Here is a 13013-nt window from a genome sequence, read left to right on the forward strand (position 1 = left end):
GATGTGGGGCACTGGTCTCAGGAGTGAGGGCAACGGGGCTCACCCTGTGATCAGGTCAGTCATGTGGCGGGATGGGCTTTTGTGGCAGGCAGACTGTCTGGGTGGACAGAGGTAGCCTCGTGGCCTCTAAAATCAGAGCACTTTTCCTGGCCAGCGGCAGGCGAGAGAGTCAGAGACTTGTGGTGCCATCAGTAGGTGGGAGCGGCCCCTGGCCAACAGCTGCAAGGAACTGGGGGCCTGTCTGCCTCCAGCTCTTCCCCTCAGTCTCTCAGTCAGCACGGACTCATTGGCAGGCGAGGGGAGCTGACCTTGACCTTGAGCCATGCCATGAGCACTGTGGTGGCAGCACACAGCCCCCGTGGGGCGCCAACAGTCACGTTGAGTCGGTGTGTTTCCTGCCGTGAGCCTGGCTGAACACGTGTTGGCTGGATTGTCTCACTGATTCTCTGCACCCACCGTGGCGGTTAACGGTGGGCCGGGAACTCTGGAGACCCCAGACCACTGCCAGTCGGGTCTCCTTTCCCCAGACCTGGCTCCTGCCTTCCCAGCAGCGGGTCTGGGGGGTGCGGAAGGGGGCTCAGGGAGGCGTGTGGTGCCCTCGGCATCGAGCAGCTCTCAGGGTGCCCGGAGCTGGGGATCCTCAGGAACAGACGTAACACTGGGTGCAGCTCTGGGCCGTTTGTGCCGAGGCGCAGATGGGGCCCTGGAGGCCCAGACGACCACAAGGTGGGGTCCTCAAGCTTCGGCCTTCCTGTCGATCCCACCTCAAAGGGGGCCACGAGCCTCATGGCCTTGTGTGACCCGCACAGTCACACGGGCCCTGTGTTCAGAAGGGCCTGCGTGTGGTTTAATGCTCTGCCGTCACTGTCTTAAAATCCTTAGTAAGCTCGGAGGGGCCCCTGTTTCATTTTGTGTCGGACCCGGAAATTCTGTAGCTGTCCTGAACATAGGGAAGTAATCCACTGAGAGAGGAAACCCTCGTGGCTCAGAGGGGACTGCCCGCCCCCCAGGATGGGCTCCCGCAGGTGCACCTGCTTCTGACGGGACATCAGGAGTTCCTCAGGGGAGGCCACCGTTGCCAGTGACAGAATCAGCCTCCTCCCACCCACTCCCTCCCTTCTGCGAATGGGTTGTGAGCGTCCCCCAAGGGCTGGGCTCTGGTCTCGGGCCAGGGGATGTGGTGTGGACAAGCCTGACGGCTCCCTGCCCGCGTGGAGCCTTCCTTCTGGTCCAGGAGCTGGACAATTAACCCGAAACGAATAACCAGCAAACACGAGGCGCAGCAGAGCCTGTGGCCACACTTAGCACCCCGGGCTGGAGCCGAGCGAGCTCAGAGCCGGTCAGCAGGACGACACGGGCAGAAGGCTGTGAAGTCCATCCTCTCACGTGAACGTCTTTGTTTGTAAATTACAATCCAGGAACTGGGAGCTCCGACGTCTTGAAGATAACCCCAAAGGCAGCCTTACCAGGGGCTGGGCTCCGTCCTAAATGCCTCTCGTGTGGTCATCCGTGAGTCCTCTCAACGGCACGCTGATGCGGCCTGGTCATCCGCCCCCTTCGCAGGAGAGAGCACCGAGGCCGGAGAGGTTAAGTGCCCAGGTCCCACCTACTGGGGGCGGGGCTCCAGCCCGTGTGACGCCCGCAGGTGCAGACCCTCATCCTGCAAACAAGGATGCAGAGCCCGGAGAGGGGCCTGGCACCAGGGCGGAGGGCCACTCCCATGGGCCACCGGGCTGTGAGGCCAAGGAGGAAACGGGTGGACAGTCCCTTTCAGCTGAACTCTGAAGTCTCCACTTTCTCCTCCTTTCTCCCTCTCCACGCACAGCTCCGAGATGGAAACAGCAGTGCTGGCTTCAGAGCTGCCTTTCCGCTCTCAGAGAGGCAGGAACAGAAGGGCTGCAGGATGCATGTCTGGCCATCAGAGAGGCCGGGGATGGCACAGCAGCCTCTCGACCTCCCCGCCGACCATCAGAGCTCCTGGCAGGTCACGTGGATCCACGTCTTCCAGGTGGATCCAGTTCTACCAGTCTCTCCCCCAGTGTGTCCCAGACCCTCCCAGCATCACCCGGGAACGTGTTACAAGTGAAAATTCTCGGCCCACCCAGCCCCATGAAACAGACACTCTGGGGCGGTACCCCACACGCCCCTGGGCTTTTCTGATACAAACTTGGGTTTGCCCTCCCCCCGCTCAGGGACCTGAGGCCATGGACACTCACGTGGTAGGAGGCTCGCTCCTCCCGGTCCATGGGCCGTGTGACATACATCCGGCCAGACATGGAGTCGATGCTGAAGACCTCCACCGGGGGCTGGTCGGCGCCCACGCCCGTGATGCTGTAGCGGATGGGGATGTCGCTGTCTTTGTCGGACCGGATCTGGAAGGAGGAGCAGGTGGAGGGGAGGGTCAGGCTGCAGTGTGAGCAGGGCCACGTTCATCCCACCTGCTGGCCACACACGTGGCCTCTCCCAGGTGCACCTGGGGCCACAGCCAATGCTTCGTCCACTCTGGGGACCGGAAGGGCAAGCAGAGGCCAGGGGTTTACTGAGAGCCACCGCTGCACATCTGGTGGCCCACCAGGTGACAGGGGAGGACAGGACACAATATTCCAAGAGGAAAGGGTGTGCAGCGAGCATGGCAGAGCCAATGACACCGACGGGAGAGCCTGCAAATGATGGTTTGAAGTGGCTGAGGACCCAGTGCAAACACCCAGCACAGCAAACCTCCACAAAGACGAGGGCAAGGGAACAGCACACTCCACGGAGGTCTGAGGGCAAAAGGTCGGGGCCAATACGCTTGTGCCCCCGAGCTGTCATCCGTGTAGGAGGGAACAGATATTTCTGGATGCGCAAAGATGCAGAAAATGTCCTGTGTTCTTGCGCCTTTGACAGAGGCCCTGAGGGGTGGGTCACAGCCAGGATCTCAAGAACGGGGGCTGCGACAGAAACGGCCCACGACCAGTATTCAGACACAGAAACTTAACTCTGAAAATTGCTGTCAATGTGGTTTTATGGAGCTGAGTACAAGCACAGAAAGTTGTTTTTTTTTTTATAACAGAAACTGTATATTGTTGAAAAAACAATTTAATAATGCTTATCTGGGCCCCAAATCCAAAGTCAGTTAGCAAAGCCTGAGAGGTGGGGGAAGAAACGGAAAGAACAGAGAAAAATGCACGATTCTGTGTTTTATGTGGGGTGGGGTGGGGCTACACAGAAACAACATGTCACTTCTGACCAGATCATTAGACAAACATACGTCTTTGGGACACAGAAAGGACACTAGCAGAATTAAACAAAGACGTACGTCTTTCATTTAGATGAAGCCAAGACTCTTGTCACATAAAGGGCAGTTAATAATCATAGACACCGTGAAACACTTGTCCGAAAGTGGGAAACTGTAAATAAGCCACAAGGATGTGAAAGGAATAACTGATGGGGTCAAATTAAGATTAGCATGAAACTCTGAATACACCTTTAGAAAACACAACTTTTAAAAATCAAAGCCCAGGGCACCATGGCAACATTTTATAATCAAATGGACCACAACGAAAACCTCAAATTGCACAAAGCAAAACCGACCAGGACATTTTATTAGAATAATGCAATTAAAATTTAACGATAATTTTAAAGAGACATTTTAGAAAACATTCCGAAGTAACCACAGGTTAAGGAATCAAAACTACATTTAGAGGTGATTTAAAAATAGTAATGACTAGGAGACGATTACACAGTGAAACCCAAGGAATTTGGCCAGAGATTGAATCAAAGCAAACCCTTAACTTCAAATGTTTTCATCATTAAAGTAGAATTACAGTGAATGAACTGAGCATTTAGCTCCAGAAGGAAAGGAATGACAAAGCAGGACGTGGCAAACACCCAAGTAACTGATTAAGACGAATGCAGAAATTTCTAACTCTGAAAACAGAAAAATTGGAAGAACTGATAAATAGATTCAAGAGCTGTACTTCGGAGAAAAACCCACAAGAAAATAGATGTACCTTTGGCAAATTTAAAAGAAAAAAATGAGACTTAAAAGAACATTTTATTCTTTATATTTTATGTTAGCCAAGTCGAAAATCTTGACGAAACTGTTTATTTTTTGAGAAAATATAAAATTTCAAACTCAGCTAGAAAGAAGAGCAAACGTGAAGAGACCACTATTTCTTCAGGAAATTCCTCCGCAAAGGGCTCCAGGGTCAGGTGAGCTTACCTAGGAGGTGTCTGAAAGTTTTCCAGAGCAGAGGACACAAGAGAAAAAGCAATCCCCCTGGTTTTACAAACCCTCCTTGGATACCATTCTCCTCCTGAGAGCACAAAGTAAGGTAACTGCAAACCAATCCCACACAGAGACGGAGATGTTACGGCCAGAACAGAAATACCAGCAGGTGGGGTTCAACCTGCACTAGAGCCGCCATCATCACATCCAAACGGGAGGGCTCAGGTGTGACCTGAGAGTGAGTCCTTGTTAGAAGCTCCAGCAGAGCAAACCTCCACAGAGCCTGCATGGTCCTCTTTCTGCTACACTTTTGTAAACGGTCAGGCCACGTTAAATGAGACCAGATTCATTTTGCAAACAAATCGGTCTTACCATGATTACCTTTGGTAGGAATGTGGCTGACTGTAGAGGGAAAACTTAGGTTTTGGTAGAAAGCTGTACATTGAGATTCTAGTCCTGCTTGTTGTCTTTGAGGTTTTATTTTCTACCTGTAACTGGACTGGATCCGCGTTCTTCTAGTTTCCTCAAATATCTGGCCGCGCTTCTCCAAACCAACGTTTCTAATGTTCTCCTGCCCTCGCCACCCCCCCCCGCCCTTTTTTGGTCACGCCTCACAGTATGCAAGACCTTGGTTCCCCGAGCAGGGATCGAACCCACGCCCTTGGCAGTGAAAGCGCCGAGTCTTAACCACTGGACCACCAGGGAAGCCCCTTCTCCTGCCTTTCTGACTTGGAATCACTAAGAACAAAACTGCCCTTTCCCCAAAGCCCTGCAAACTAAGGCTGGATGACTGGGTATGAACTTCAGAGAAGCCCCCGAAACAGCTCATGTACCGACAGCCTGCCTGCCTGTTGCCATGCCGACGTTCAGAAAGTTCCCTGGAACATGCAATGACCTCATCAGAGGCAACCAGGCTGCAGACGCTGCTGTGAGATCACCAACCAGAAATCTTCTCGACTGGCTGCCCCCAGGACTCAGAAACGGGTTTAGAGCCTGTTCCAACCATAAACTTTGTTTTTCTTTTCCTTCCACGGAAACGCCTCATATTACACACCTGACTGCATCCTGTAGGGCCATCCTGCAACCCTGCCTCCTGAAATGAGACTACCGCTAACTGAACTGAGAGCTGGGTTCAGTGAGATGGAGCAACCCGCCAGCCCAGCTGCTTGGCCGCGAAACTGCTTGGGGGAGTGTCAAAGGCGGGGATGAAGGTTAGCGAGACGCCACCCCCAAACATGCCGCTGGGTGTAGCGACTGTTTTCAGCTGCAGGCCCTTGAGAACCAGCAGGTGCAGGAGGAGTTTTCTCTGAGCTCCCTCATCTGCCTGGAGACAGAGACTCAAGGAGGCTCAGGTGTCACAGATCCCCTCCCCCCACGGTGGGGTTATCACCTGAGGAGAATTATTGCCTCTAGTCTTGGGAGGGGGGCTAGAAGAGACAAGCACACCCAGGCCGACCTGCCACACGACCACACCTCCCACCCCTCCTCCAAGGGTCCATCATCTTTCCTACAAGTCACTTCCTCTCCCCTGAGAGGCCTACATTCCCCTCCCCTTCTCCTCTTCGACTTGAATTCTCAGCCATCTTGGGGAGCTACTCGTTTTCCCTGGGTCCCCCCTGTATGCGTGACGCACGCATGCTGCTTGTTCTCTTGTTAATCTCTTATTACGGGGGTCTCAGCCAGGAACTCAGAAGGGGTGAGAGAAATTTACTTTTCCTCCCCTTACACGCCTAAGTGGGATTTATCTCAGAAACTAAGGGTGGCTTTTTCTCGGGCAACTTATTTCTGTAGCCCAATAATCATCACAGGCTGGTCGCCACGGAGGCTCCACAGAGATTTGATAATGAACATCCTTTCCAAATGAACCTGGACCATAGAACAAGCCATTCCCCAGAAAACGCCACTTCCGAGAAAATTCGGTCCAATAGAGGACACCTTTCCTAAACCAGCATTTACTGTTCACACACCAGAGTCGACCCCCCCAGGTCATGAGCGTGGGGGCAGGGACCCCAGCCGCCCCAACGGCCTCTTACCTCCTTCGCGACAGGACGGGGAAGAGAAAAATATCAGGAACCGACGGTCCGAAGGAGGCGACGCTTTCATCCCACAGGCATCATGGAGGTCAGCGCGACCTGGTCTGCTTGGGGGCCGACGCGGGCCTCCGAGAGGAGCCACGCGCGCGCGCGCACACGCACACGCACGCGCACGCACTGTCCGTGACGGGCGCCTTCGCTCCGGCTTCCCCAGCTCCGCCCACTTCCCTCTCCTACCGTCGCGTCCGGTTCTCCTGGTCCTTGTCGGGCCTGAGCAAGACCACTGAGAATGCCCGGGCCGGACGCCCCCCACGGGGCCTTGGGCCGGGGCACCGCCCGCCTTCTGCCTGGATTGAGGGGGGGGCGTGGGAGCCCGTACGGCCCTGCAGAGATTGGGGGCGCGGGGGACACACCCGGCCCACGCAGTGTGCTTCCCCACCCCGCCCTCTCCGGGCCAGGCTGCCCGTCCTTCACAGGGAAGTTAGTGATGAAACGGATGAAAAGAACCCGCTACACATTTCAAGATTTTATTTTTTGCAAAGAAATCTCATTACATCCTGACCGTCGAGCCGCGTTCCCTTAATTCTCCAGGTGCCGTTTGGCGGCGCCTTCTGAAATACGCACAGGATGCCCTGAACTCTCCCACAGTTTACCGTATTAAGAAGAAATACTGTGCAGGTGAATTCACCAGATCAGGGGAGAGCAGTTTCCCCTTGATTTGTGTCTGGAAAATGAGAAAAACATCACAGCAGCGTCCGGAAGGACCATGAATAAAGAGTGGAGGCGGGCATTTCCATCACCCATCTCACTTTTATGACGCCACCGAGAATTATGCTCTTTTGCATTTGTTACTAAAGGACAGAACAGATGGTAAAAGGTTAGTTTAAAGTGATGTCGACATTAAAATAACGTACGGTACCTGGCCATTGTGTTCGCCAGGGACCTCGCTCGGAAGGCTGGATCCGTCCTTAGGAAACGCTGGATGAAATGCAGGATTCTGGCAGGATCTCCCCCAAGGAGAAGGTATTTACCTAATTTCGAATAAACTTGAAACTTGGAGAAAAGTCACCATGTGTGGTTTTGAATTGCAAACGCCCTGGAGGTTTATTCCCAAAGAATTGAAGGGGAGGAGAATCCCACTGGACCTGCAGAGAAAAACCTGCCTCAGGACAGGCAGAGACCCAGTCACCCCAGGGGACACCGTCAGTGCAGGCTGGGCCCCTGGTGTTTCAACAATGTCTTCACTTGGCCCACGTGGCCTGTGCTGTGTGCCAGGCCCCATCACGCTGGACAGACACAGCCCTGCCCTCACGCGGTTCATGGACCAGAGGAATTAGATCTAAAAAAGTGACAGCCTCTCAGTGCGGTATAAAGTGACAATTATAAAATGGGGGAAGAACAGGGTCTGTGAGAGATCCTGATGTAAGGACTTGGGGGGCAAAGAGAATTTTCAAGAATGTCCAGTTAAACTGGAGTGTTTGGTCTTGTCCACCACCATTCATGGACACGCATGTACATACATGTACACAGAAACACGCATATGCACATAAAACAGACATGTAAACACACCCAAACACACATGTAAGCATACACACGTGTGCACATGACTGGATCTCCCCTCCTTTTGCTCTAAGTCTCTTGGAAGGCGATGGCTATTCTGCGTCTTAATGGCTTTGCCACGCCACTAATAAGGCCTCCCTGACCCTGTCCCCGCGCTTTAAAAGATGCTCTCAAAACCCTCAGGATCAAGTTCTTCCACAAGGATGTAATTCTTCGGTGAAGTATTGCAGTGCTTTCTCCTTGTATGATATCAAACCCAGAGACCTGCCCAGGAAAACAGGTTGCAGACTCTCATTTTTGTTACGTTTTGGGAGTCTTGAGCTGCCTGCAGCAGAGGGAGAAGCTCTGAGTCGTGGCAGCAGACGCTTCGCCCCCACCCACCCTGCGCTGGCCAGGATGCAGGCTGGCATATCTACACTTGGCCGTGACTGCGGCCGGCCAGGAGGCCGCGGCCAATTTTCCTTATAATCCGACTCTCACCAGAGCCAGAGTTAAGAGCACTCCTTCACCTTAAATGTACTTGCGGCTTCCCCGCGGCCTCAGCTGGTCCTCACAGCCCTCACGTTGGCCCGCGACGCTGCGGCTTCTAGATTTTCATGCTGACAGAGAATCAGGGTTTTCTCAGGTTTTGTGTCCGTCATCCCGTCTGCTCTGCAGGGACGGCTCGCCTGTCCCCCCCCCCGCCCCCCAACTGTTGAGCACTAACGCTGCCCCACACCCTCCTCTGGGCCCTAGGAACACGAACATGCTGTCTGTCCCCACGGATGGCAGGTGCAGGCCTGGCACGGTGAACACAGTAGGTGCTCAATCTCCCTCTTCCCTGAGCCCCGAGGGAGCAGGCTGAGGGAAGGGGGGCCCCCGAGGGGGCGGCAGGTGGTCGAAGATCCCAGGTGGGAGGGAGATGGTCCACCCAGCCCTGTGGCTACTGTCTGGGGGCAAAGAAACAGCCGCGAAATAGGGAGGGGGGAGAGAAGAGAGGTGGTCACCCCTCCCCAGGTGAAAACCCGGAGCAAAAGAAGGAGGAGGGGGACCGCCCCCGGGTGCCTGCAGAGGCTTCTGGGGGCCCTGGGGGGCTGGGGAGGGAGTCAGAAGGGTTCTGCTCTAGAGACTCAGCGGAAACCCGAGGGGTGTGGTGTCACCTGGCCCCCAGGCCTCCGGCAGGAGAGGAAGGAGGCTTGGGGAGGGGCTGGCCCCTGGGAAGGGTGAGCTGATGGGACCAACAGCAGGACGGCCCGTCCTTGGCCTGCTCTTCACTGTGTTTATCTTGGGCTTCTTTGCCCAAATTAGGGTTTCCCTCCTTACGTGTCCTTAGATTACGCCTCGAAAGCCTGAAGCTGGCACCGAGCTCCCCTGTGAAGAGGAGGGTTCCAGGAATCTCCACCTCACGCCCCTGCAACTCCTTAAGGGACAATGAAAGAAAAGTCCCAGAATGTCGGCCCCACTGACGATTCGGTCCAGCCCCTTCTGCAGATAGAGAGACTGAGGCGCAGAGAGGCTAAGGGTGGACGATGGTTTCACAAGTAGTCCAGGATCAAGGGCAGAGTTCCCAGGTCTTGTCTCGGTCATGCTGCCTTCTTAGGAAGCTTCGAAGAGTAGAAAGGGAGGGCTTCCCTGGTGGCGCAGTGGTTGAGAGTCCGCCTGCCAATGCGGGGGACGCAGGGTCGTGCCCCGGTCCTGGAAGATCCCACGTGCCGCAGAGCAGCTGGGCCCGTGAGCCATGGCCGCTGAGCCTGCGCATCCGGAGCCTGTGCTCCGCAACGGGAGAGGCCCGAGTACCGCAGAAAAAAAAAAAAAAAAAAAAAAAAAGAGCAGAAAGGGAGGCTGAGGAAGCTGTGCCCACTTGTGCAGATGGGAGACTGGGCCCAGGAGGTCTCTGTGTCTCCCCAGGGTCACTCGACCCCTGACGGGAATCTCAGACCCCGGGTGTCGCTCTCATTCCTGCTGGTTTTACAAATACACAGGGATTGCTGAAGTTCCGTGCTTTAAAAAGTCACCGTGGGCTTCCCTGGTGGCGCGGTGGTTGAGAATCTGCCTGCCAATGTAGGGGACACGGGTTCGAGCCCTGGTCTGGGAAGATCCCACATGCCGCGGAGCAACTAGGCCCGTGAGCCACAACTACTGAGCCTGCGCGTCTGGAGCCTGTGCTCCGCAAGAGAGGCTGCAACAGTGAGAGGCCTGCGCACCGCGATGAAGAGTGGCTGCCGCTTGCCGCAACTAGAGAAAGCCCTGGCACAGAAGCGAAGACCCAACACAGACAAAAAAGAAAAAAAAAAAGTCACCGTGGCTCTAAGGCCCAGAACTAAAACGTCACTTTAATTGCCTTTGAAAGTGATCGTGAAATTATAACCGAATCCTACGTGACGCAGCAAAGTTTAATTTAAAAGCCCTTTGCCATGGCGCTGGGCAAGCAGCAAGATCTGGCCAGATTCTCTCAAGTGAATGGGGCAAACCTGGGGCTGAGGGTGTCAGGATCCATACTTCCCTCCCCAACTCTTCCTTGATTCTTGAACATTACTTTAAGAGGCTTGACGATGTTTGTATTTCTTGCATTTTACAAAATACTTTCCACGCACCATGAAATTCAGCTTTCACTTATTTTCAACTAGGTTCTTGTAATGAGCAGAAAAACCCAGAATGTGATAGGGAAAGGCATTTGCTGTGTAACATTGACACTATTATACATCACCATTCACAGTTACTTTGAGTTTTATAAATCGTGAAAAAACCCCTCAAAGTCGTATGAATATTAATGAAAGCCATGAATATGTTCTTACAAAATTTGCCTGGTGGGGAAGAGTGAATTAGATGCTTCTCAAAAGTGCCCTTCAGGTTGTACCAAATTAACAAAGACAGGCAGCTGCTTAATTCGGGGTAAGGGATGACAGAAGACATTATTGCTGACAGTGGGAACAGGGAAGAGTCCACCCCCGGCTCTCACTCAGGAAGCAGAGGCCCGATTTCCTTCTGGGGGGGTCATCGTTCCCCACTGTGAGTGGTCCCGGGGAGCAGTCGGTCAAGACGCCCTGCCCTGCCCTGGGCAACAGGCAGGCCTATGAGCCGAGCTGGCCAATCAGCTTCTCCTCTCAACTGTAGATGTGAGTCAAGAAAGAGTGGGGGTGGGAAATATGGCTGGAGCCTCTCCGCTGCAAGGCCATCGCCCTCTCAAGACCCAGGGCCCCGGAGCCACCTGCTGGCCAGCCTTCCCTCCCAGTCCGTCTGCGTGAGGAGAGGTAGCTGCAGTGGGTTCCCCCGTTGCATTCAGTCAAACCTCTGGCTGACCCAGATGTAGTCGGAGGGGCCCTTAACACTGCGCGGGGCAGGGAAGCTCTAACCAGAGGGCAGCGTCCCCGTGGTGCCCAGGCCCCTGCCTATGCCGCCTCCCCACAGAGGCCCACCCGACTTCTCCATCCTAGTGTGCGGTGGGGTTCCCTGCAAGCAGAGCCGGAGATGGGAGTCTTGTGTGAGTGGTCGCCTGGGCAGAGCCTGCAGGAGCAGAGGCAGGAGAGGAGAGATGTGGTCTGGGCTGGGGTCTGGCTTCAGCCCCATCTCCCGGGGGAGCTCTGGAGCCTCCGGGTGAAGAGGTGGCCTCCGTGGGCCAGCCCAGGGTGAGGAGGGTCCGTCCTCTGCTGAGGTTCAGAGCGCCTGCTACACCCTGCCTCATCGTCTCCTCAGCACTTCCATTGCAGCTTTTTCCTGTTTATGCTTTTGTTGACTGCGCTCTTTCTGTCTCCCCCACTGCACTGTCCAGGAGATGCTCAGGAGAGACAGTCACTTGGCTTGCAGCGAAGTTTAATTTAACCCAGCACCCGGCCTCCAGTGGTGTTTAGTCGACACCCGGTACCTGGGCAGCCTCCTGGAAAAGTGAGGGCTCTGAGAAGGAGTCTGGGCAGGTCTGCGGCTTCCCTGGAGATGCCTGAACTTGACAGCTAAGGAGGGCTGTTGCTGCACAGAAAGCCAGAGTGGAGACAGATTTCCTTCCAAGGCCCCAGGCTAGGAATATACCTGTCCGTCAGGGAGCAGAGTCTACGGGGGACACTTACTGCCTCAGCCCGATGGAGGCAGGGATCCGCGGGACGGATGGCTCTTGTGGGCTGCAGTTCACCCTCAGATCTGCTGCCCACGCTCTGCCTGTTGTCATTTCTGGTCCCCCAAATGAAGAGTCAAGCGTCTCGTCAGGAACGCTGCTTCATTAATACGTAATGTGTGTCCCTGCCCGCCTCTGGAAGGCCCTGCACACAAGTCTCTGACAAGGGATGACCCCAGACAGGATCCAGTCCTTGGAGACGGAGGCTGCAGCAGCCAGACTGCTGGCTGGGGGAGGCCCAGGCGGAGCTCGAGGGGGCAGGCCTGAGCAGGAGGACGGAGACCAGCCCCCAGACCCGGAAGGAGAGGAACAGTGTCGGGGGGTGGGTGGGTGGGAATGAGGGCTATTTGAGGGACAGCGAGTGCGGGATGAGGCTGCATGCAGGCTGAGGCGGGGCACTGGGGCAGCCACCGTCCTGGCGTGTCTGCAGATACCCACCCCGGCTGTCTTTGGAAACCGCTGCCCACGCTGCTCTGTACTGACCCGTGGGGAGGGCCCTTCCACGGGCTACAGGAGTACCTGCCCTGGCCCTGGGATTGGCTCAGGGAAAGGCATGAGACCCAAGCTGGGCCAATGGGAGTGCAGCTTCCCCTGGCCCTGTGATTGGCTCAGGGAGGGCATGTGATCCAAGCAGGGCCAATGGGAGTGACTCCTTTTCGAGGGAACGTCTCCTTACTCTGGTTATCCTGCACCTTCTAGGAAGGTCGTCCTGTCTCCGCCCAGGGATCCAGGAGAAGCGCCATCTCCTCTCTAGCTCTCCACCTTGGCCAAGACCCTTAGCCCACTGTTTTATTGTCCTCATTGGAAATGGGATTCGTATGCCAGCCTTGCAGGGCTGTTGTCGTCAGCCTCCGCAGACCCAGGATTTGAGCAGACGCGTTGAGAACCGAGTTCAACAGGACCCTTCACCCAGGTGTTTGCTGCCCGCCAAGAGCTGTCGACTTTTCAACAAAATGGCTGCTTCTCAGTCAGAATTCAGCCCCCAGATTCCAGATTGAGGCTGGGTCTCCACCATCGCTGCGAGATTCATCCTAACCAAATCTTACGTCCTATTATCCTCGGTTGTGGGAAGGCTCGTACCCGCCACCCTGGGTTCGGGGGCTCTGGAGCCACAGGAAAGGAGTAG

At 55.1% G+C, this 13013-nt stretch overlaps 1 protein-coding gene across 6 annotated transcripts in view; it reads right to left on the reverse strand.

The window, feature by feature from the left end:
• Window positions 1-13013, reverse strand: part of CDH4 (cadherin 4) — a 573059-nt gene that overhangs the window by 65663 nt on the left and 494383 nt on the right. For all 6 annotated transcript variants that reach the window (XM_024750194.1, XM_024750195.1, XM_024750192.1 and 3 more), the window contains one exon: window positions 2217-2372. In XM_024750194.1, coding sequence (XP_024605962.1) covers window positions 2217-2372 — 156 coding nt within the window. The remainder of the gene's footprint in view (window positions 1-2216; window positions 2373-13013) is intronic.

This window comes from Neophocaena asiaeorientalis, unplaced genomic scaffold (assembly GCF_003031525.2).
Source record: "Neophocaena asiaeorientalis asiaeorientalis breed wild unplaced genomic scaffold, Neophocaena_asiaeorientalis_V1.1 scaffold606, whole genome shotgun sequence".
NCBI classification, from domain to species: domain Eukaryota; kingdom Metazoa; phylum Chordata; class Mammalia; order Artiodactyla; family Phocoenidae; genus Neophocaena; species Neophocaena asiaeorientalis.